At 42.9% G+C, this 20,774-nt stretch overlaps 1 protein-coding gene across 1 annotated transcript in view; it reads left to right on the plus strand.

The window, feature by feature from the left end:
- The window catches only part of LOC311139869 (myomesin-3-like), a gene marked incomplete at its 5' end in the record, with an annotated part of 62,974 nt that overhangs the window by 11,089 nt on the left and 31,111 nt on the right, over positions 1–20,774 (plus strand). The window contains 9 exons of the mRNA XM_084174859.1: positions 1,409–1,513; positions 8,488–8,647; positions 8,933–9,090; positions 9,632–9,724; positions 10,870–10,958; positions 12,007–12,051; positions 14,483–14,623; positions 15,783–15,944; positions 18,042–18,183. Coding sequence (XP_084030985.1) covers positions 1,409–1,513; positions 8,488–8,647; positions 8,933–9,090; positions 9,632–9,724; positions 10,870–10,958; positions 12,007–12,051; positions 14,483–14,623; positions 15,783–15,944; positions 18,042–18,183 — 1,095 coding nt within the window. The remainder of the gene's footprint in view (positions 1–1,408; positions 1,514–8,487; positions 8,648–8,932; positions 9,091–9,631; positions 9,725–10,869; positions 10,959–12,006; positions 12,052–14,482; positions 14,624–15,782; positions 15,945–18,041; positions 18,184–20,774) is intronic.

The raw sequence follows: 20,774 nt of genomic DNA on the forward strand, positions 1-20,774 counted from the left end.
CCTTACGTGCTTCAGCAGTTGGTGGTCCCATTCTGTGAGCTTGTGTGGCCTACCACTTCGCGGCTGAGCCATTGTTGCTTTTAGAAGTTTCCACTTCACAATAACAGCACTTACAGTTGACCGGGTCAGCTCTAGTAGGGCAGAAATAGTTGACGAACTGATTTGTTGGAAAGGTGGCATCCTATGACGGTGCCACGTTGAAAGTCACTGAGCTCTTCAGTAAGGCCATTCTACTGACAATGTTTGTCTATGGAGATTGCATGGCTGTGTGCTCGATTTTATACACCTGTCAGCAACGGGTGTAGCTGAAATAGCCGAATCCACTAATTTGAAGGGGTGTCCACATACTTTTGTATATATAGTATAGTGTATGTAAAAAATACAAGTAAAAAGCTATATTCATGTAAGTCTTTCCAACACAGAACAAGCCACAAGGACATCCTATTATGTAAAATATACCAGTAAAATATCTTAATTTGAGCCAGGTTGCTACAGCAGTAAAACAATCCTGCAGCAACAGGAAATGTGAATTATTATGTGGATTATAATTAATATACATTTTTTTGATACATTTCATCATTTTTGGGGGGGGAAATGATAAACTTTAGAAGCATTTTGAAACCTCAAATACTGTATATGGAGAAAGGCCTTACATGTGTTACTTAAAAGCAAAAGATAACATCTTCAAATCTTACATTGAACAGACTTACACAATGTGTCCGGAGGTGATCTCACAAATTGCACCATTTGAGAAACCATTCAATAGTGACTACTGACTAGTGAATAGAATGCTGCCTCTTCGTTCCCTCCCTTCCTTTATCCTGTAGCCAGTTGCTGTTCCAAATAAAGGCCTGTAGTCCGATCTAGGCTGTAGAGCTAGTCAGGTAGTTTGGCCAGCAACATTGACATCGTTATTCACAGAGGTTATCAGTCTCTATTGTCAGGCTCAACTTCAGCTCTATCTCAGCTGTTAATATTGCCCTTGTTTCTATTCAGCTGTTATTCTCAACAGCATGTTCTGTTGGTAAGTAATCTAACTCCAAATTAGTTTGACAATTTCTGAGTGTCACAGGAATAGGAAATAATAAAGGCAAATGTAAGCAATGTTTCCACATTTCATTTGAAATTTACATTTTAAAAGCCAAAAAATAAATATTTGAATAAAACAATGTGATTGGAATTTAGTTTTGTTCTTGAAAGGCAGCCTCTGAGCGGAACTCCCTCTGGTTGTGTGGCCTCCCCTGGTGATCAGATTCACAATAGCAGGACAGTTGTAACTACACTTGACTTGAAGCTTCTCATGATTAATTTGATCATTTATTTAATTTTCAGATTTCTACTTTAATTAAAATACCCAATTAATCTAATATGTTGTTGTTGTTTGTTCTATGTCCCTGTGATGCACCAGTGATGAGGAGGCTTCCTACTCTGAGTTCTATCCCATCATCCCTGGTGATGTGATGTCGGTCAAGGAGATCCTGAACATCGGCAAATTCCCACGCCACAGGACATGGTATGTTGAAAAGAGTTACAAAGGTTTTAGGGTGTAAGGTATATACAGTAACACAGTAAGCCTTGTCCGAACCAGAACGGCGCATAGGGCAGGATCCTATGTCCTGTTTCTGTAGCGTGAGGCAGCTTGATGTACAAGCACACCCCTCGTATAGGACGCTAGTCAATACAATACAATTGGTACAATTCCTGACAACTAAATTATGATTTTGAAATGCATTAATGCACCAGCAACTGCCCGTTGAAACAAGAGCACCCTGAGGTAAGATCAATGAATGAATGTATTAAGAAACAATGTGTCAAATTGGTGGCAAAGTCAGAGTTGAGGCGAAGTTCAAACTGAACCGTCTCAACCTGCAACACTTCAGCGAGCACAAAGCAAAGACATCTCTGCTGCATCTTCTCCTGACTAATTCATCCCTACCTGGCAGTGTTTCCAGGCTTATCTCTCCTCTGTAGAGCAGACCCAGAGTGAGGTGTGGGGTGGTCTAGCAGTCTAGATCGCTGCCTCCAGAATACATGTACCGGTGCTCACATGGGTTTGAATCTGACCGACTGCACACTCTCTTGTTCTACTTTTCCTGTTGCAATCACTTCTATATAATAGAGAATAGACTCAGAGCATGACTCTGCAGTCAGCACAATCTCTGACTCTCTGTGGACAACTATCTGTATGATTCATACCATAGCCCTCTAAGTTAGCAACGTCAGCTATAAAAATCAATGGGATGCCATGAAAAGCCAAAGCCAAAGCAATCTCTGCATTCTCCCGCTCCACCATCCATGAGAAAGATAAGCTCAAGTTCCACTGGCGCTGGGCCTTGAGTTCAAGGGCCGTCCTTTTGAAGCATCAGAGATTGACAATAAACCAAGATTCCATTAATGTCTTTTTTTCTCTTCACTCTTCTTCTTTGTCATTTAAAACTCCAGCTGCTCTATGACCTCATATACTGGCTCAATAATTTTATATGTGATGCCAATAAACTAAACAATAATCCCGGATGACAATTTAGTTGAGGGCTTATTAACGAACAAAGACGTTATAGAGGAGGGAGGGAAGAGAAATGAGCTGCGGAGGAGGTGAATGTGATGATGTAGGGTGCATCTTTCATTTAAAGATTACATCACAAGCTTGGGGATTTAATAACCAGCTGTCATGGTAGAGGATGTTATACATCTCAAAATAAATAGGGCTCCAGACTGGAAGGTTTAGGTCACAGTAAACAGGAAGGCAAGGGGGAACATGGCGTCTCATAACACGATTTGCTTGGCAGAAACCCTTATCCAGGGGCACCTTGCCATGTCCCTATTTTTCATGTGGCTGATAATGTGATTCAATGTGATTCAATATCAGACTCAGGCAACAGTTCATTTTGCAGGAGCAGAGGGTGTACTTTACTTCAGCTTGAAGCTGGGGTTTTGCTAAGCCCATTTAAAAGGATTAGATTTGGCATCTCCAAGTATAATGTAACTGTAGAAAATGGTTGAAACAAAAAATCAAGACCTTTTAGGCCCTTGAGGACCTCAACTCTAACAACCGGTCAGGCCATGCCATCACAGTACATTATTGAAAGTATGTTGACCAGTAAAAATGAATGAACTAATCTTTGATAAACAAAAAATATGCTTGTTTGATCTATTCAAGGTATGTCAAAGCAGTATGAACCACGAAAAGTAAACGCACTGAAGTGAACTCTCACACAGTGCTATGAACTCTGCTTCCTCTCTAACTAGAAAGCCAAGAAAGTTAAAGAAGCTATCTGGCAGTCACTTGCAGTGGTGAATAGACAGATCGAGTGAAGAGGACCTTTTCTCCTTTAGAAAAGAGGACGTGTTTGACAGCAGGAAGATAAAGATGCAGACTGAGAGGAAGTGTAAAAAAGAAAGGAAAGTTCACTTGCGAGTAAGCCCATGCATCTGACAACAGTACTAAACCTCAGCTGTGCAGACGTGTTCGCATTTCGTTGGCATCTGAGTGGCATGCTCTTTCATGCCCTCTCGTCCTGCCATCAAGTGGAGTGCCATCCAGACCTCAACCTGCTAACGTGCTTAGCTCTAATTCAAAGGCCCGGGCTCACCTTTTTATTTCTCTGCCTAGTAATCCCTTTTGCTCAGACATTAACAAGGTCTTTCTCCCTTCCGAAGTATATTTGCTGCATGGAAACCTAAAGCCGTTCCCCCCAGGAGAGGTGACGGATAGAAAGGGGATATTTTTGGGAGGAGAGAGTAAAGCCAGGAATTATGAAATCCTCCTTGGGTGAATTTGGAAGGATATGGGGATGGATTCTAAACCCCTTCATGGATTCGTTGAGTCTATTTCTGGGACACCTGAACGAACACCCCGGGATACGAGATTGGCATGACATTTGTTTTGATTCGATAACAATGCGAACACGATGCTCTCGCTCTCTCTCTAACCCCCAATTAGAGGTGTGAGAAGATGATTGACATGTTTACTCTTGTTTCACTTCTCTCTATTTCCCTCTCTCCCTCGCTCTTTCCTGCAACTCCCACCCTCCTGTCTGAGAGGAGAGTGTAAATTCAATACAGTATGTATATTCGCTGGATGACTCAAAGGACTTAGCTCTTTTGACTGGAGGTCAATACATTTCCAACACTGTGAAATGATCTTCAAATGTCCACTTGGATTAAATTAAGCCATAACACTGCAGTTTCAGATGGATGTATTTATTGCCCAGCCTCGACTGACATCCACACAGTCAGAGATAAAAAAGGTCTGGCTGTTTAAATCAGCCCTGCAGCACTGAGTGTTTGTGTGGCACGTGTGTGAGTGTGTCTGTGTGCGTGTGAAATACATGCATGCATGCGTGCTTGTGTGTGTGTGTACATGAGTGCGAGTGTGCATCTGTGTGAGAATGTGTGATCACAAGTACATACACTGACTGTACAAAACATTAGGAACACCTGCTTTTTCCATGACATAGACTGACCAGGTGAAAGCTATGATCCCTTATTGATGTCACTTAAATCCACTTGAATCAGTGTAGATGAAGGGAAGGAGACAGTTTAAAGAAGGAATGTTAAGCCTTGAGACAATTGAGACATGGATTGTGTGTGTGTGTGCCATTTAGAGGGTGAATGGGCAAGACAAAATATTTAAGTGCCTTTGAACGGGTTATGGTAGTAGGTGCCAGGCGCACTAGTTTGTGTCAAGAACTGCAACGCTGCTGGGTTTTTCACGCTCAACAGTTTCCCGTGTGTATCAAGAATGGTCAACCACCCAAAGGATATCCAGCCAACTGTGGGAAGCATTGGGTTTTTCACGCTCAACAGTTTCCCGTGTGTATCAAGAATGGTCCACCACCCAAAGGATATCCAGCCAACTTTGGGAAGCATTGGGTTTTTCACGCTGAACTGTTTCCCGTATGTATCAAGAATGGTCCACAACCCAAAGGACATCCATCCAACTGTGGGAAGCATTGGAGTCAACATGGGCCAGCATCGCTGTGGAACTCAATATTAGGAAGGTGTCCTTAAAACCTGTTAAGGATCGGACCCTTTTTTTCAATTTTCTCCTAAAATGACATACCCAAATCTAACTGCCTGTAGCTCAGGACCTGAAGCAAGGATATGCCTATTCTTGATACCATTTGAAAGAAAACACTTTGAAGTTTGTGGAAATGTGAAATTAATGTAGGAGAATATAACACATTACATCTGGTAAAAGATAATACAAACAAAAAAACTTATTTTAAACTATTTTTTTCATCTTTGAAATGCAAGAGAAAGACCACAATATCATATTGCAGGTTAGGCGCAATTTAGATTCTGGCCACTAGATGGCTGCAGTGTGTGTGCAAAGTTTCAGATTGATCCAGTGAAGCATTGCAATACTGGACTATTTTGTATCAAGTCTGCCCAAGTGTGCCGAATTGGTCAATTGGTACATTTTCAAGTACATAACTGCTCCTGTAAGTCGCTCTGGATAAGAGCGTCTGCTAAATGACTAAAATGTAAATGTAAATAACTATAGAGAACATATAAAAATTATATGGTAATACAAAATGTATGTTTACACACTACCAGGAATGTCATACATGATGGATAATTAGCTTATACACTAACTTTCATACATCTAGATGGCCGGGCGGGGTGGGTGTGGAGCCAGAGACAGCAGGGATTCAAACTGTAGAACCCATTTCCTACATTTGAATATAAAAATTGATTTTAACAAAACTATGCTACATTTTATATCTGGGACCCTTAGGATGACAAATCAGAGCAAGATTACTGAATTACATTACATTATTTACCTTCAGAGGTGAATGTATCAAACCAGTTGCCGTGATACATTTTCTGTTGTTGTGCACTCTCCTCAAACAATAGCATGGTATTTTTTCACTGTAATAGCTACTGTAAATTGAACAGTGCAGTTAGATTAACAAACATTTCAGCTTAAGAAATGTCTATGTCCTGGAAAGTTTGCTGTTACTTACAACAGTCATGCTAATCACAATAGCGCACGTTAGCTCAACCGTCCCGTATACGGGACACCGATCCCGTAGAGGTTAATGTTTGGTACACTCAGTGTATGTGCATGCATGCATAAATGACCACTTTTACAATCACGCATGTGAAAATGAGTAAATGAGTGTAACTGAAAATGTGTGTGTCGCAATGTGTGTGTGTGTTCACACTACCAATCTCAGAGGACTATCATTGTCGGTCAGTCAGGACACCAGGATCGACACCCCTCTGTAGATGAGAGAGCCTAGGAGTGTGTGATAAAAGACAGATGGAGACCTTGATCGGGGCATGTGTGGGGAGGGATGGGCCACCAATCAAAGTGAATAACTGAATATCAACATATCAACATTGCATAAGAACCAGGGCAATGACACAGCAGTCTTGACTATAATGTAGCACAGCTCAGTAGTGATTCTCTTGAAATAAAGCTATAGACCAATGAGGCTATACACTGATTGTACAAAACATTAAGAACACAACAATATTGAGTTGCACCCCCTTTTCCCCTCAGAACCGCCTCAATCCGTCTGGGCATGGACTCTACAAGGTGTCTAAAGCATTCCACATGGATTCTGGCCCATGGTGACTCCAGTGCTTCGCACAGTTGTGTCAAGTTGGCTAGATGTCCTTTGGGTGGTGGACCATTCTTGATACACATGGGAATCTGCTAAGCGTGAAAAACACATCAGCGTTGCAGTTCTTGACACAAACCGGTGCACCTGGCACCTACAAACATACCCCGTTCAAAGGCACTTAAATATTTTGTGTTGCCCATTCACCCTCTGAATGGCACACAAATACAATCCATGTCTCAATTGTCTCAAGGCTTAAACATCCTTCTTTAACCTGTCTCCTCCCCTTCATCTACACTGATTGAAGCAGATTTAACAAGTGACATCAATAAGGGATCATAGCTTTCACCTGGTCAGTATATGTCATGGAAAGAGCAAGTGTTCATAATGTTTTGTACACTCAGTGTACATCCAGCATATTGAGCATCATTTTCTCTCACCGAATCTCCAGGGACTGACATGTGCTATCTAAAAAAAACAGATCATAAGCAGATATACAGTATGTCAGATTGTTAGATTCCACCCCAGGAGATTTTCCTGGGCTAATGTTAGCTCATGTTGAGTCGCAACATGCTTTTGTAATACTTCTGCAATGCTGCATTTATCATTATTGCATTGCTGCTTTTGATTGTGTTTCATGTGTGTTCTGGGTTTCATTTGCATAGAGACCTGTAAATGAAGCCTGCAAGGCTATTAACCTCTTTAATGACTACAAATGACAATCCCAACAAGCTCTCACAATCTCACGTCACATTTAGACGTTCATCCATGTTTCTCAAAAGTCAAATATCGAAGTTGTTCCAAACGTCATAGTGTTTAAGTTTAAGTTTAGGCATTAACTCCGCAATTTTAAGGTTAGGGTTAAGTTTAGGCATTAACTCAAAATCTTAATGTTAGGCATTAACTCTGAATGGTTAAGGTAAGGGTTAGGTTTGGGATAGGCTTAAAATTTAAATCTGAAAAACAACTTTGTATCGCTGGATTCGAACATGCAACCTTAGGTACCAGAGGCAGATGCTTAAAACAAAAATCTCAAAAACTACTTTCAATTGCAGGATTCAAACAGGCAACCTTTGGCACCAGAGGCAGATGCTTATGCATATCAAACATTCCTGTCCACAATGCCTTAGCAAAACCAAAACCTATTTGAAGGTGATATATTGTATAGGCTGTATTCTTTGTGCTTTGTCCAATTTGTCCTTTCCTCCTTCTTCCTTCAATGACATCCTCACAGCTAAACTGTAATCTCAGAGAGGCTGCAGTGTTGCCTTGACAACAACATTTGTTGTTCATGGTCTTGTTTCTGCCCTTGGCTTTTTGGGGTGGCTTGATCAGTGCGTTTGTCAGCAGACAACAAGAAAAATATGTGTATTGAGTCTATATGAGTGCAACACAATATAACTACAGTATTGGCAAACCTACAGTACATGCACCAATACTACAATATCAGTGATCTATTATAAGATTGTGTATATGTAAGGTGTCCATATTAGGACCATATAAATATAATTATAAACTGGGTGGTTCGAGCCCTGAATGCTGATTGGCTGAAAGTCGTGGTATATCAGACCGTATACCATGGGTATGACAAAACATCTATCTTTACTGTTCTAATTACATTGGTAACCAGTTTATAATAGCAATAAGGCACCTCGGGGGTTTGTGGTATATGGCCAATATACCACGGCTAAGGGCTGTATCCAGGCACTCTGCGTTGTGTTGTGCATAAGAACAGCCCTTAGCTGTGGTATATTGGCCAGATACCACACCCCCTCATGCGTTATTGCTTTTTATATTTTTATGATTAGAACAGCGTGTCACAAGGAGTTGGTGTATGTACTGTATGTACGTTTGCCAATATACCTTTTCTCAGAGGTTTTCTAACAGAGAATGTCTTGGTGCTCTGGTCCAATAGGGATGTCCTGAAGGAGACCATGGCAGCGGATGAGCAGGGTCTGAGAACTGGAGAGAAGTGGACCCTGTTTGGAAATGAGGCTGAGAAGGTGGAGGTGGAGGTGCTCAGGGAACAGCATTATATCCGCCAACGCTGTGACCGCATGGCCTTGCGTAGGCAGGTAAGAGTCTGCTCTGATCTCATCACATACAGATATACACGGACACTCCGGACAGTGAATTATAGGCCTACATTATTGTGAATTCAGTAAGGCCAAATGCATAAAAACAGTTGCCCAGTTGAAAATCAACATGGTCTCATTTAACCTTTGTCGCTGACGCTGACATTCCTACATTTCCCCATGGCTTACTGAGATTTTGAAGTTTTTTTGCCTTATGTCAGTTGACCAGTAATTGGTAGTACTGTAAGTGCACTTGAATACCAGCTGTGTCTATCTGTGTTCCAGGCTGAGCAGAAGGCTTCCATCCATTTGAAGTATCTGGAGGACCTGAGTCAGAAAGCCCCAGACTTCCCTATCCCGCTGAGAGCCCACATGGTGTGGGAGAGCATGGGGGTCAAACTCTCCTGCACCGTCCAGGGATGCCCACCCCCACGGGTCACCTGGTGAGCACTCACATTGAAAATCTCTGAAGATGGATAGGTTATTATATAGCTACACAGGTTTTGTCATGTTAACCTTTGATTCCTGAATGGAATATTGCTCTGATATTTGTGGGTGAAATTACCTGATTTGCTTCAGTATTAGCCTTGGCAATGTGTGTAACTGTCACCCTTGATAAGTAGATGCACTAAAAGACTAGCTGATGAAAAGAATATGTGTTCAGTATTCATGACCTGAGCATAGTCAGAGCTGTGGATCAGATGACCTGCAGATCATTAGTTTAACAATCCCAGATGGGACACATGCATCCCAATGAGCTCCAAGAGTCTTGACTTGACTGAGACGAAGCTCAAGAAGAAATGTGAGATCAAAAGCCATGTATATGCTAAAGGTGTCATGTTAACTGATGCATAGCATATATTAGCATAATTAGCAACGGGCAGGAACATGGAAAGCATAACAGTGGTCATGTTTAAATTTCATTGGGATTTTTGTTAGTTTACACCTAGACACTGGGACTGTTATTAACTCTCTCCTTCCCAGGTACAAGGACGGGGAACCTCTGAGTGCCTATGGCCAGGCCTGGAACTATAGTCTGAAGCAGAAGTTTGGCCTCAACACGCTGGAAATCAGAAGGTAACTGAAAGGATTTGCAAATGTATGCGTTTAGCACCCTGCTGTTCATTACGTTGCAGTTACTTCCACTCCCCTCTTCCATTTCCTCCCCCTTCCTTCTGAGTGAACTATAGTGTCTTCAGAAAGTATTCACAACCCTTGACTTATTCCACATTTTGTTGTGTTACAACCTGAATTCAAAATGGATTAAATATTATTTTTTTCTCACCCATCTACACATAATACCTTGAGTACTTAATGCCTTGTTGCAAACAGGATGCATGTTTTGTAATATGTTTTATCCTGTACAGGCTTCCTTCTTTTCACTCTGTCAATTTGGTTAGTATTGTGGAGTAACTACAATATTGTTGATCCATCCTCAGTTTTGTCCTATCACAGCTACTAAACTCTGTAACTGTTTTAAATCACCATTGGCCTCATTGTGAAATTCCTGAGCAGTTTCCTTCCTCTCCGGCAACTGAGTTAGGAAGGACGCCTGCATCTTTGTAGTGACTGGGTGTATTGATACACCACCCAAAGTGTAATTAATAACTTCACCATGCTCAAAGGGATATTCAATATCTTTTTTTTTTTTTTTTACCCATCTACCAATAGGTGCCCTTCTTTGCGAGGCATTGGAAAACCTCCCTGGTCTTTGTGGTTGAATCTGTGTTTGAAATTCACTGCTCAACTGAGGGACCTTACAAATAATTGTATGTGTGGGGTACAGAGATTAGGTAGTCATTCAAAAATCATGTTAAACACTATTATTGCACACATGCAACTCTGTGCAACTTATAATGTGACTTGTTAAGCACATGTTTACTCCTGAACTCATTTAGACGTGCCATAACAATGGGGTTGAATACTTATTGACTCAAGACGTTTCAGCTTTTCATTTATAATCAATTTGTTCACATTTCTAAAAACATAATTCCACTTTGACATTACGGGGTATTATGTGTAGGCCAGTGACAAAACATCTACATTTAATCAATTTTAAATTCAGGCTGTAACACAACAAAATGTGGAAAGAGTCAAGGGGTGTGAATACTTTCTGAAGGCACTGTACATGAGAATGTTGAGAATGTGATTTAGCTTTGGGCTCAGCCTGGAGCCAAGATGGCGGCACAAACACATGAGTCATCATTCTTCCCCCTCCCCAGGTGCTCTGTTGAGGATGCTGGGGTGTACAAGGTGGTTGCCAAGAGTTCTCTGGGTGAAGCTACTACCATTGCCACTCTGGTGGTCAACTGTAAGTAGCTGCTGATTCTGACAACTTTCATGGACACATTATTCCTAATATGGACACCGTACATGCAGATTGCTCCTCTGCCTCAAATGGGTAACCATGTCACATTTTCCCCTTTGCTGCTCCATACTAGTCCATACTTGTTTTACTCATGTGAGACAACCTAAAGGGATGCTCATTCATACTTCTATGGGATCTAAATCACTATTCATCCTTACCAATTATTTCCAATTAATCTTGATCCAGTTTCCATCTGTACTGATGGTGTGCACCTAGAGGACTGGGGTTCTATACCATATCAATAGCCTACACCTTCAATCTAAACTAATTAGTGCAATACATAACATGTCATTATGAGTAATAAAACACGTGTAGCCTAGCGGTTAGCCCGTTGGGCCAGTAACCGGAAGGTTGCTGGTTTGAATACCTGAGCAGACAAGGTGAGAAATCTGTTGATTTGCCCTTGAGCAAGGCACTTAACCCTAATTTGCTCTGGGGGTGCTGTACTATTATGGCTGACCCTGTAAAACAACCCATTTCACTGCACCTGCAAAACATTGTATTATTAAGACCAAAAACCTACAGTGTCTGCAGTCTACTGCCCACATGAACAGAACTTTGGGCCATTTGCTACACCACCACAACAACACTGTTGACAGCAGGGATGTTAATAATATTACAAGATGAATTAATTAAACTATGAATCTTTTCCTCCAGCTTCTTAATGGCCTTTTCTTCCTAGAAACAGTGTGAGGGTGCCCTGACAATACCGGGCTACTCCTTCTCCTCGTAGATCAATTAAATGGCGAAGGAGTAATGAGACACTTCAAGGGGCAAAGCGCTTCTATTCACCTATCATCCATATTTCACATGCTCACATTCTCCTTCGATTGTTTAAAATAGGTTAAAGGGAATATTAGTTGTGACGTGTATAAAAGTGGCATTTGCCAGGATTGATTTGTCTCTCTTTCTCTCTCCTTTCCCTCTCTCTCTCCCTCTGCACTCTCCCCACCCCTCTCTCTCCTACTTGTTCCCCCACTCCACAATTCAGCATATCAAGGAGCCGAGGCCGCAATCGAAAAATCCTGGACCCCAAGTAAGTTTCATGAAGCGTCTAATGAAAAATGTCCTTTTAAATTTCTCTGCTACCTTTTGAAGTTCCCTCTCTTCTCCTACGCAAAGACTGAGCCTTTGAAAAGACTGACACAACTCTGAGGCTCTGCTGCATGTGCTCGGAAATGTTTTGGCTGACTGGATACAAAGATGGGTTGGATGGCAAGGGGATGCTTATGGTTCATCGGAGTGTGTGTGTGTGGGGCATGTGTGTGTGTATGTGCTTGTGTGCATGAGTGTGCATATGTGGGCCTGTATATAAAGGAGTTGTTGGGAGGGGTAGGTGAATGAATCGCTACATTTCAGCGCCAGTCAGAGTCATGTATATTTCAGCACAGAGAGAGAGTGTGCGATTTGTTCACTTTTGCTGGCAGCTTTGGCGCCCTATACATATTGGCTATGGCACTCTCCCACCAAGATATTTAGCTAGTAGAGAGGCTGGTTGCACCCACAGGGAGACCATGAGTAGTGATTAGACACTGACTAATAACCAACATAATATTCATCTAGATTGTTTAGCACTGCTGTTTTGCCTTAGTAAATGACTTGCTCTTCGTAGATTGTGTCAGCATCACACACAACTGGATAAAACTGTTATTGACAATTACAAACTCACTGTATCACACACTGTTTAAAGTGGTGTGCAAGTCACAATCAATGGACTCAGACAGTGGTGTCCACTGCATTTTTTTAAATGAAATAGCGAACGTTCTGAATGAAGCTTTATCAGCATGTAATGCCAACCATACCCACTTGCTGAGGAGAAAATGGGATTTGAATTGCAGAATGACATTAGCGTGGTGCTGAGACTTCATTATGCCATGTGGAGCAGGGAGATGGATACTATTATCCAATGTGGATTACCACCTAAAAAAAAGAGCAACCCCAGCACATTTATCAGAATCATAACGGGGACATGCAGGGAATGATGAAAAAGAGAGAAAGTTGGGGAGAGACGGGGAGTTATTAATTTGATGTGCATCCGAATGATTGCCCTGGTCTGTTATTTAGAAAAAATATCATTATGGAAACATGTCTGCGACCTTCCAGATCTGTCGGTGGGAATGGGATCTGACAAGGCCTTGTAGTTTTCAGTTTTATCTCACAATTAGGGATAGATGCTGTTTTGTTGACGGAAAAGGAGAGCTCTGGAAATGAAGAGTTTCATGTTGGTAAATTAGCTTTTAATGTTTAAAGAAATTAGGAAAGATATTGGTGTGTTATTTCACTATTTAATCTTGGCATGGGGTTGTTCAGTGACAGACATGTATTTGTTTAAAATCTATCACTTGATGGTTTCGTTTCAGAGAGACAAATAATCATGTTTTTTGCTAAATGCTATACTGTATATCCACCTCACTCTCAGATAAATAAGTAGTACTGATAGGTTTAACACAGCCATTTGTAACAAATAACTAAATTGTTTATAAATGACTGTACAAATGATACATACAATATTTAAACCATGTTTTTAAAAACATTATTCAAAACATTAATATGAGATCTGTATGTAAAACATTTTTATTTTACATTTTAGAAATTTAGAATATGCTCTTATCCAGAGTGACTTAGAGTAAGTGCATTCATCATAAGATAGCTAGGTGAGAAAACCACACATCACAGTCAAATATACAGGATACAAACATTCCATTCCAGCTAAACAATGGATATATAGTGTTTTGCGAAAAACACATTTTCATACGCATCTAAATTCTATGGATTAAAAAACTGTAATATTTTACACACACATGAAGGTACACGTAAGCAATCATTTATAATGAAAAAACACAAATGTGAAACATTTTGGGATATAGCGTTTTGGAAAAGAAACTCTTCATATAATGTCTCAGGAATAATGTACCTTTTCAGAAATTGTAAAATGTTTCTCTCAATCGCATGTCTCTCATTAATCCTTTGTTTATCCCCTTGTGAGGGAGGCCATTTCAGGACAAGGGTGCATGCGTGCGAGAGAGCGAGTGAGTGTGTGTCCGTCCTTCGTGCGTGTGTGCCTGTGTGCGTGCATGAGTTCCTGAAGATGGAACTTCCAGTTGGCGTATCTGGGCTTTCGTCCAGTTAATTAAGGTTCCTCTTTGCAACACTAGTGTCCTCCATAGCAATGAGATGGCAAACCTCAACTTCATCTGACATAACGTCATCATGAGACTGGAGATGTTGGGAAAAAGAGTTCTCATCCCTGTGGATTATTTCCCATCTATATGTTTGTTGTTGCCTGTCGCTTATTTCTCTTCTTCTTTTTCCTTCTCCTCCTCCTCTTTTCACCTAATGTTCCCACCTCCACCTCCTCCTTTTCCATCTCTTCCACCTCCTTTCATCTCCCTTTCCCTCTTCCTTTTCATCTTACCCTTCATCCTTCCCCCCACCCCTCCTCCTCCTCCTCTCCTCTTCCTCTGTAGTTGCAATGCTGGAGCGGGAGGCTCTGTTTGAGTTCAGCTTCCCTCCGACCTGGGTGAAAGAAGGGGACAACCTGACCGTGCAGTGTGCCTTCTCCTCGGCCCTGCTGCCCTTCCAACAGGACGTGGCCTGGTTCAGAGATGGTGAGTGGAAGTGTTTATTAGCTTGTTCCCAGATCTGTTTGTGCAGTCTTGTCAACTCCTATCGACAATGACCATAGGAATTGGCAAGACAGTACAAACAGCTCTAGGACCAGGCTAGTTTGAATCCTTCCCCAATGTCAACTAGTATTGGCATTGTTGGCTGTGTCGTCTGAACTGTTGAGAAAGCACGCAAGCCATCCCTGTGGAATACCTTCCTAATATTGAGTTGCACCCCCTTTCACCCTCAGAACACCCTCAATTTGTCGGAGAATGGACTCTACAAGGTGTCGAAAGCGTTCGACAGGGATGCTGGCCCATGTTGACTCCAATGCTTCCCACAGTTGTGTCAAGATGTCCTTTGGGTGGTGGACCATTCTTGCTACACATGGGAAACTGTTGAGCATGAAAAACCCAGCAGCGTTGCAGTTCTTGACACACTCAAATCGGTGCGCCTGGCAACTACTACCATATCCCATTCAAAGGCACTAAAATATTTTGTGTTGCCCATTCACTATCTGAATGGCACACACAATCCATGTCTCAGTTGTCTCAAGATTTAAAAATCTTTCTTTAACCTGTCTTCTCCCCTTCATCTACATTGATTGGAGTGGATTTAACAAATTACATCAATAAGGGATCATAGCTTTCACCTGGATTTACCTGGTCAGTCTATGTCATGGAAAGAGAAGGAGTTCCTAATGTTTTGTAAACTCAGTGTAAATTCAGGTTATATGATACTGTCTCAGCTAAGATTAATAAAAATGAGAAAACTAGTCAGGTGTTTTATTGCGACCATCATCATCCTCCTGTTAGGGTGTCGAGTTCATCTCCAAAATACATTCCTCACTGGGCAGAGACATCAATTCAACGTCTATTCCACGTTGGTTCAACAGAAATGACGTGGAAACAACATTGATTCAACAAGTGTGTGCCCAGTGGACTGTTGTTTGCTGCCTCAGCTTCTTTGTATTATTATGATGCACATCACTTGCTAGAGGGTGCTGGGCCCAAGACAACTTGTATAACCCGCACACACAAATGTTCCACCATATAACTAAACCAGGCTAGTACTGTAAGTGCACAACATTTTGATCCAAGAGTGGATCTTTGTTAGCATCTACAGTATCTCACTGAATATCTCTCCATCTCCCTTCCACAGGAGTCAAACTGTGCCAGTCCAGCAGGGTGGAGCTTCAGACTGCCCTTCGCTCCTCCTCCCTCACCCTGAAGGGCGTGCACAAGGAGCAGGAGGGCATGTACATGGTTCGTCTGCGTACCTGGGAGGGGGTCAAAGAGCATAAAGCTTACATTTTTGTCAGAGGTAGGGATGTTTCGTGTGTACTTGTGGGTCTGGTGTGAGATGGCATGTTCCCTATAACATTCAAAATGGAAACTCTGAGTTTAGAGTATTCATAGTTTTGCTGGTGAAAATGTGGCCACCATACCTTTGCTGGCAGCGGTGGGATTTCAGTGCCAGCAGGGGCACTATACAAACATTAAGGCAATAATAAGAAACCATAATGGCAAGAGCAAGGCAGCTGCCAGCTGACCTGTTATGATCTTCAAGCAACTAGCCAACACTACAATACAAGTAGCTTCTTCCTAAAGTTGCCTTGAGGCCTTGAGATAAGTCTGGGTCCCACAGGTGTCTGTGGTTGAGCTTAGCAGTAGTGCATTTGGAAACAAACCTAACAACTTCACAGTCACGTCCACTGACTGTTTCATGACTCCAGTCCCCCACACCTCTCCACCGCCTTATCCCTCCTCTCTCCCTCATCCCCACCACTGCAAACTCCCAGCCAGAGTAAAACCTCAATGTCACTAACAACCATTTCACTGCATTGTATTTTCTGTCTTATTAAATAATCTTCTGCCTTAACTCCTGCTAGAGTTAGAGTCATTAAGGAGTCTGGCTAACTCTGAGGCATTACAAATGGGAGGTAAGAGAGAAGAGACAGGGGCCGTGTTTGGTTTAGCCTTATAGCTTATCAGAGAGAGGGAGGGAAGGAGAGAGATAGAGAGAGAGAGAGAGAGAGAGAGAGAGAGAGAGAGAGAGAGAGAGAGAGAGAGAGAGAGAGAGAGAGAGAGAGAGACGCCACATGTAGGGACCTCTTCACCGCTGTGTACAGCCAAGTAAAATTACAGACTGAGGGTGTCTACTAGTTCAACATGGTGCATATCAGCTGACATAACTACAACGTTTATGTCACTATTTTGAGACTCTAGAATATGTCAAAATAGTGACATAAACATCGTAGTTATGTCAGCTTATATGCACCTGTGCTGATGTATTAGCTAGTTATCTGTGATAGAGCCATAACATAATATTTGGTGACATATAACTACAATGGTTAGATGTCAAACATTCTGACATTTAATGAGAGACATTTGACCGCAAGGACATTTATGAACAGTCATACTGATACCTAGGCAATTGGTCATGACTCATTGGCCTTAAAGCTGAGATCCGCGAAAGGTGAAACAGCTCCACTGGTCGCCCAAGGCGCATTTGTTATTGTTTTGTTTAACAAACGGAAGAGATTAGCATCCAGCGTCGTGATTAAAAAAATCGTAGTACATACTCTGCTGTTCTATGGCGCATGCAATGATGTGCAATGATGTCCGAGAAGAAAAAAAAACAGTGTTCGTTGTTTGAAGTAACGTCTTTTGTTGTTGTAATATCGCAAATGGACGTGGCAGTTTCACCTCAACGGATTTCAACTTTAATTTCTCACACTTGCAGCATAAACTGTAAGAAAGTTGGAAAGATATTTTGCCTGACATTTCTCTACTCTTTTGTTGGTGCAAAAGCAACAGTCCCTCAAGCCTTAGAGAATAGAAAACGGGTCTAAGACATGTCACATCTTATCTCTTTAATCCTCTTAACATAATTCCCTCATTCCTTCTCTCACTCCTATCTCTCTTTCTCTGTCTCTCTCTATCTCTCTCTGTCTGTCTGTCTGTCTCACTCTCGCTCTCTTTTTTCTGTCTCTGTTTATTGCTCTTCTTTATAACTAATGGAGATTTGATGACCTGTTAATCTTACCTCCAGACAATGCATCACCCTTCCCTGGCCTTGCATTCACATGGCTGCTCCAGACAGACTTCGTGGGAGGGTTTAATTGAACTTCTGTGGAGTACATTACCTTGATTGCTTTTAATCCTCCCTCTCTCCCTTTCCCCCTCTCGCCCCCTCTAATTTGTACACCTTCTCGCCCTCACTTTCTCTGTCTCTCTCTTTCTCCCTTTGTCCGTCCCTCTTTCCCTCTGCGTTTCTCTCCATATCCCTGTCACCCTCTCTTTCTTTCCATGTCCTCCCTCTCCACCCTTTCTCCCTCCCCCTCCCCCTCACCTTCTCCCTCCCTCCCCCTCCCTCTTCTCTTCTCTCCCGCCTTCCCCATTCCCTCGCCCTACTCAGATGCATCTGCAGTAGTGTCTGGTGGTCCAGGCTCTCCTCTGGCCCTGAAGGTTTCTGATGTACAAAAGGACTATGTCTTCCTCACCTGGGAGCCCCCCAGTGCTGATGGAGCCTACCAAGTGGAGGGTTACTTTGTGGAGAGGTGCTTTTCAACTGTAACACCAGTGTTTCACTAGTGTATACACCCTTATGTTTTGCTAGGGAAATTGTGTTTCCAATGTTAGGGCTGACAGTGAGGACAGAATCAACAACCACTGCATAATCAAAACAATTGCTTTGTGAGAAGGTGTTAAAGTTCACAGTTAGCCATTGTTATGTATATGAAATCTGAAAAGTACCAGTGGCCTGGCTTTGGCCCCAAGTGAGAGCAGGTCCACTAGAGCCATGGCCCAGTGAGAGATGGGTGCCGGCCCACGTAGATGGAAACAGAAAAGTCTGAGCCTTTTGGGTAAAACACTGGGGTAAATCCAGTATGGAAATGCTCCATTAAGAGGGGCCTTTAGGGCTTTGTATGGATACCGTTACCAAGGACATACTGTAGGTTGAGGACTCGGATAACCTTTTCACACTACTGAGCCAAGCTGGCCTGCTTACATGAAAAGAAAACATCCAGGCCAAAACAGTATGGTTTGCATTGGCACAATAGTGTGAAACATACGCCCTCAATATATCACGGATAATGAATAGATCAAATCAAATCAAATTTTATTGGTCACATGCGCCGAATACAACAGGTGCAGACATTACAGTGAAATGCTTACTTACAGCCCTTGACCAACAGTGCATTTATTTTTAACAAAGAAAGTAAAAATAAAACAACAACAAAAAAAGTGTTGAGAAAAAAAGAGCAGAAGTAAAATAAAATAACAGTAGGGAGGCTATATATACAGGGGGGTACCGGTGCAGAGTCAATGTGCGGGGGCACCGGCTAGTTGAGGTAGTTGAAGTAATATGTACATGTGGGTAGAGTTAAAGTGACTATGCATAAATAATTAACAGAGTAGCAGCAGCGTAAAAAGGATGGGGTGGGGGGGCAGTGCAAATAGTCCGGGTAGCCATGATTAGCTGTTCAGGAGTCTTATGGCTTGGGGTAGAAGCTGTTGAGAAGTCTTTTGGACCTAGACTTGGCACTCCGGTACTGCTTGCCGTGCGGTAGCAGAGAGAACAGTCTATGACTAGGGTGGCTGGAGTCTTTGACAATTTTGAGGGCCTTCCTCTGACACCGCCTGGTATAGAGGTCCTGGATGGCAGGAAGCTTGGCCCCAGTGATGTACTGGGCCGTACGCACTACCCTCTGTAGTGCCTTGCGGTCGGAGGCCAAGCAGTTGCCATACCAGGCGGTGATGCAACCAGTCAGGATGCTCTCGATGGTGCAGCTGTAGAATTTTTTGAGGATCTGAGGACCCATGCCAAATCTTTTCAGTCTCCTGAGGGGGAATAGGCTTTGTCGTGCCCTCTTCACGACTGTCTTGGTGTGTTTGGACCATGATAGTTCGTTGGTGATGTGGACACCAAGGAACTTGAAGCTCTCAACCTGTTCCACTACAGCCCCGTCGATGAGAATGGGGGCGTGCTCAGTCCTCTTTTTTTTCCTGTAGTCCACGATCATCTCCTTTGTCTTGGTCACGTTGAGGGAGAGGTTGTTGTCCTGGCACCACACGGCCAGGTCTCTGACCTCCTCCCTATAGGCTGTCTCATCATTGTCGGTGATCAGGCCTACCACTGTTGTGTCGTCGGCAAACTTAATGATGGTGTTGGAGTCGTGCCTGGCCATGCAGTCATGGGTGAACAGAGAGTACAGGAGGGGACTGAGCACGCACCCCTGAGGGGCCCCGTGTTGAGGATCAGTGTGGCAGATGTGTTGTTACCTACCCTTACCACCTGGGGGCGGCCCGTCAGGAAGTCCAGGATCCAGTTGCAGAGGGAGGTGTTTAGTCCCAGGATCCTTAGCTTAGTGATGAGCTTAGAGGACACTATGGTGTTGAATGCTGAGCTGTAGTCAATGAATAGCATTCTCACGTAGGTGTTCCTCTTGTCCAGGTGGGAAAGGGCAGTGTGGAGTGCAATAGAGATTGCATCATCTGTGGATCTGTTGGGGCGGTATGCAAATTGGAGTGGGTTTAGGGTTTCTGGGATAATGCTGTAGATGTGAGCCATGACCAGCCTTTCAAAGCACTTCATGGCTACAGACGTCAGTGCTACGGGTCGGTAGTCATTTAGGCAGGTTATCTTAGAGTCCTTGGGCACAGGGACTATGGTGGTCTGCTTGAAACATGTTGGTATTACAGACTCAGTCAGGGACATGTTGAAAATGTCAGTGAAGACACTTGCCAGTTGGTCAGCACATGCTCGGAGTACACGTCCTGGTAATCCGTCTGGCCCTGCGGCCTTGTGAATGTTGACCTGCTTAAAAGTCTTACTCACATCGGCTACGGAGAGCGTGATCACATAGTCATCCGGAACAGCTGGTGCTCTCATGCATGCTTCAGTGTTGCTTGCCTCGAAGCGAGCATATAAGTGGTTTAGCTCGTCTGGTAGGCTTGTGTCACTGGGCAGCTCGCGGCTGTGCTTCCCTTTGTAGTCTGTAATAGTTTTCAAGCCCTGCCACATCCGACGAGCGTCAGAGCCAGTACGATTCAATCTTAGTCCTGTATTGACTCTTTGCCTGTTTGATGGTTCGTCGGAGGGCATAGCGGGATTTCTTATAAGCGTCCGGGTTAGAGTCCCGTTCCT

The sequence above is a fragment of the Coregonus lavaretus genome (assembly GCF_964263955.1).
Source record: "Coregonus lavaretus genome assembly, chromosome: 13".
NCBI classification, from domain to species: domain Eukaryota; kingdom Metazoa; phylum Chordata; class Actinopteri; order Salmoniformes; family Salmonidae; genus Coregonus; species Coregonus lavaretus.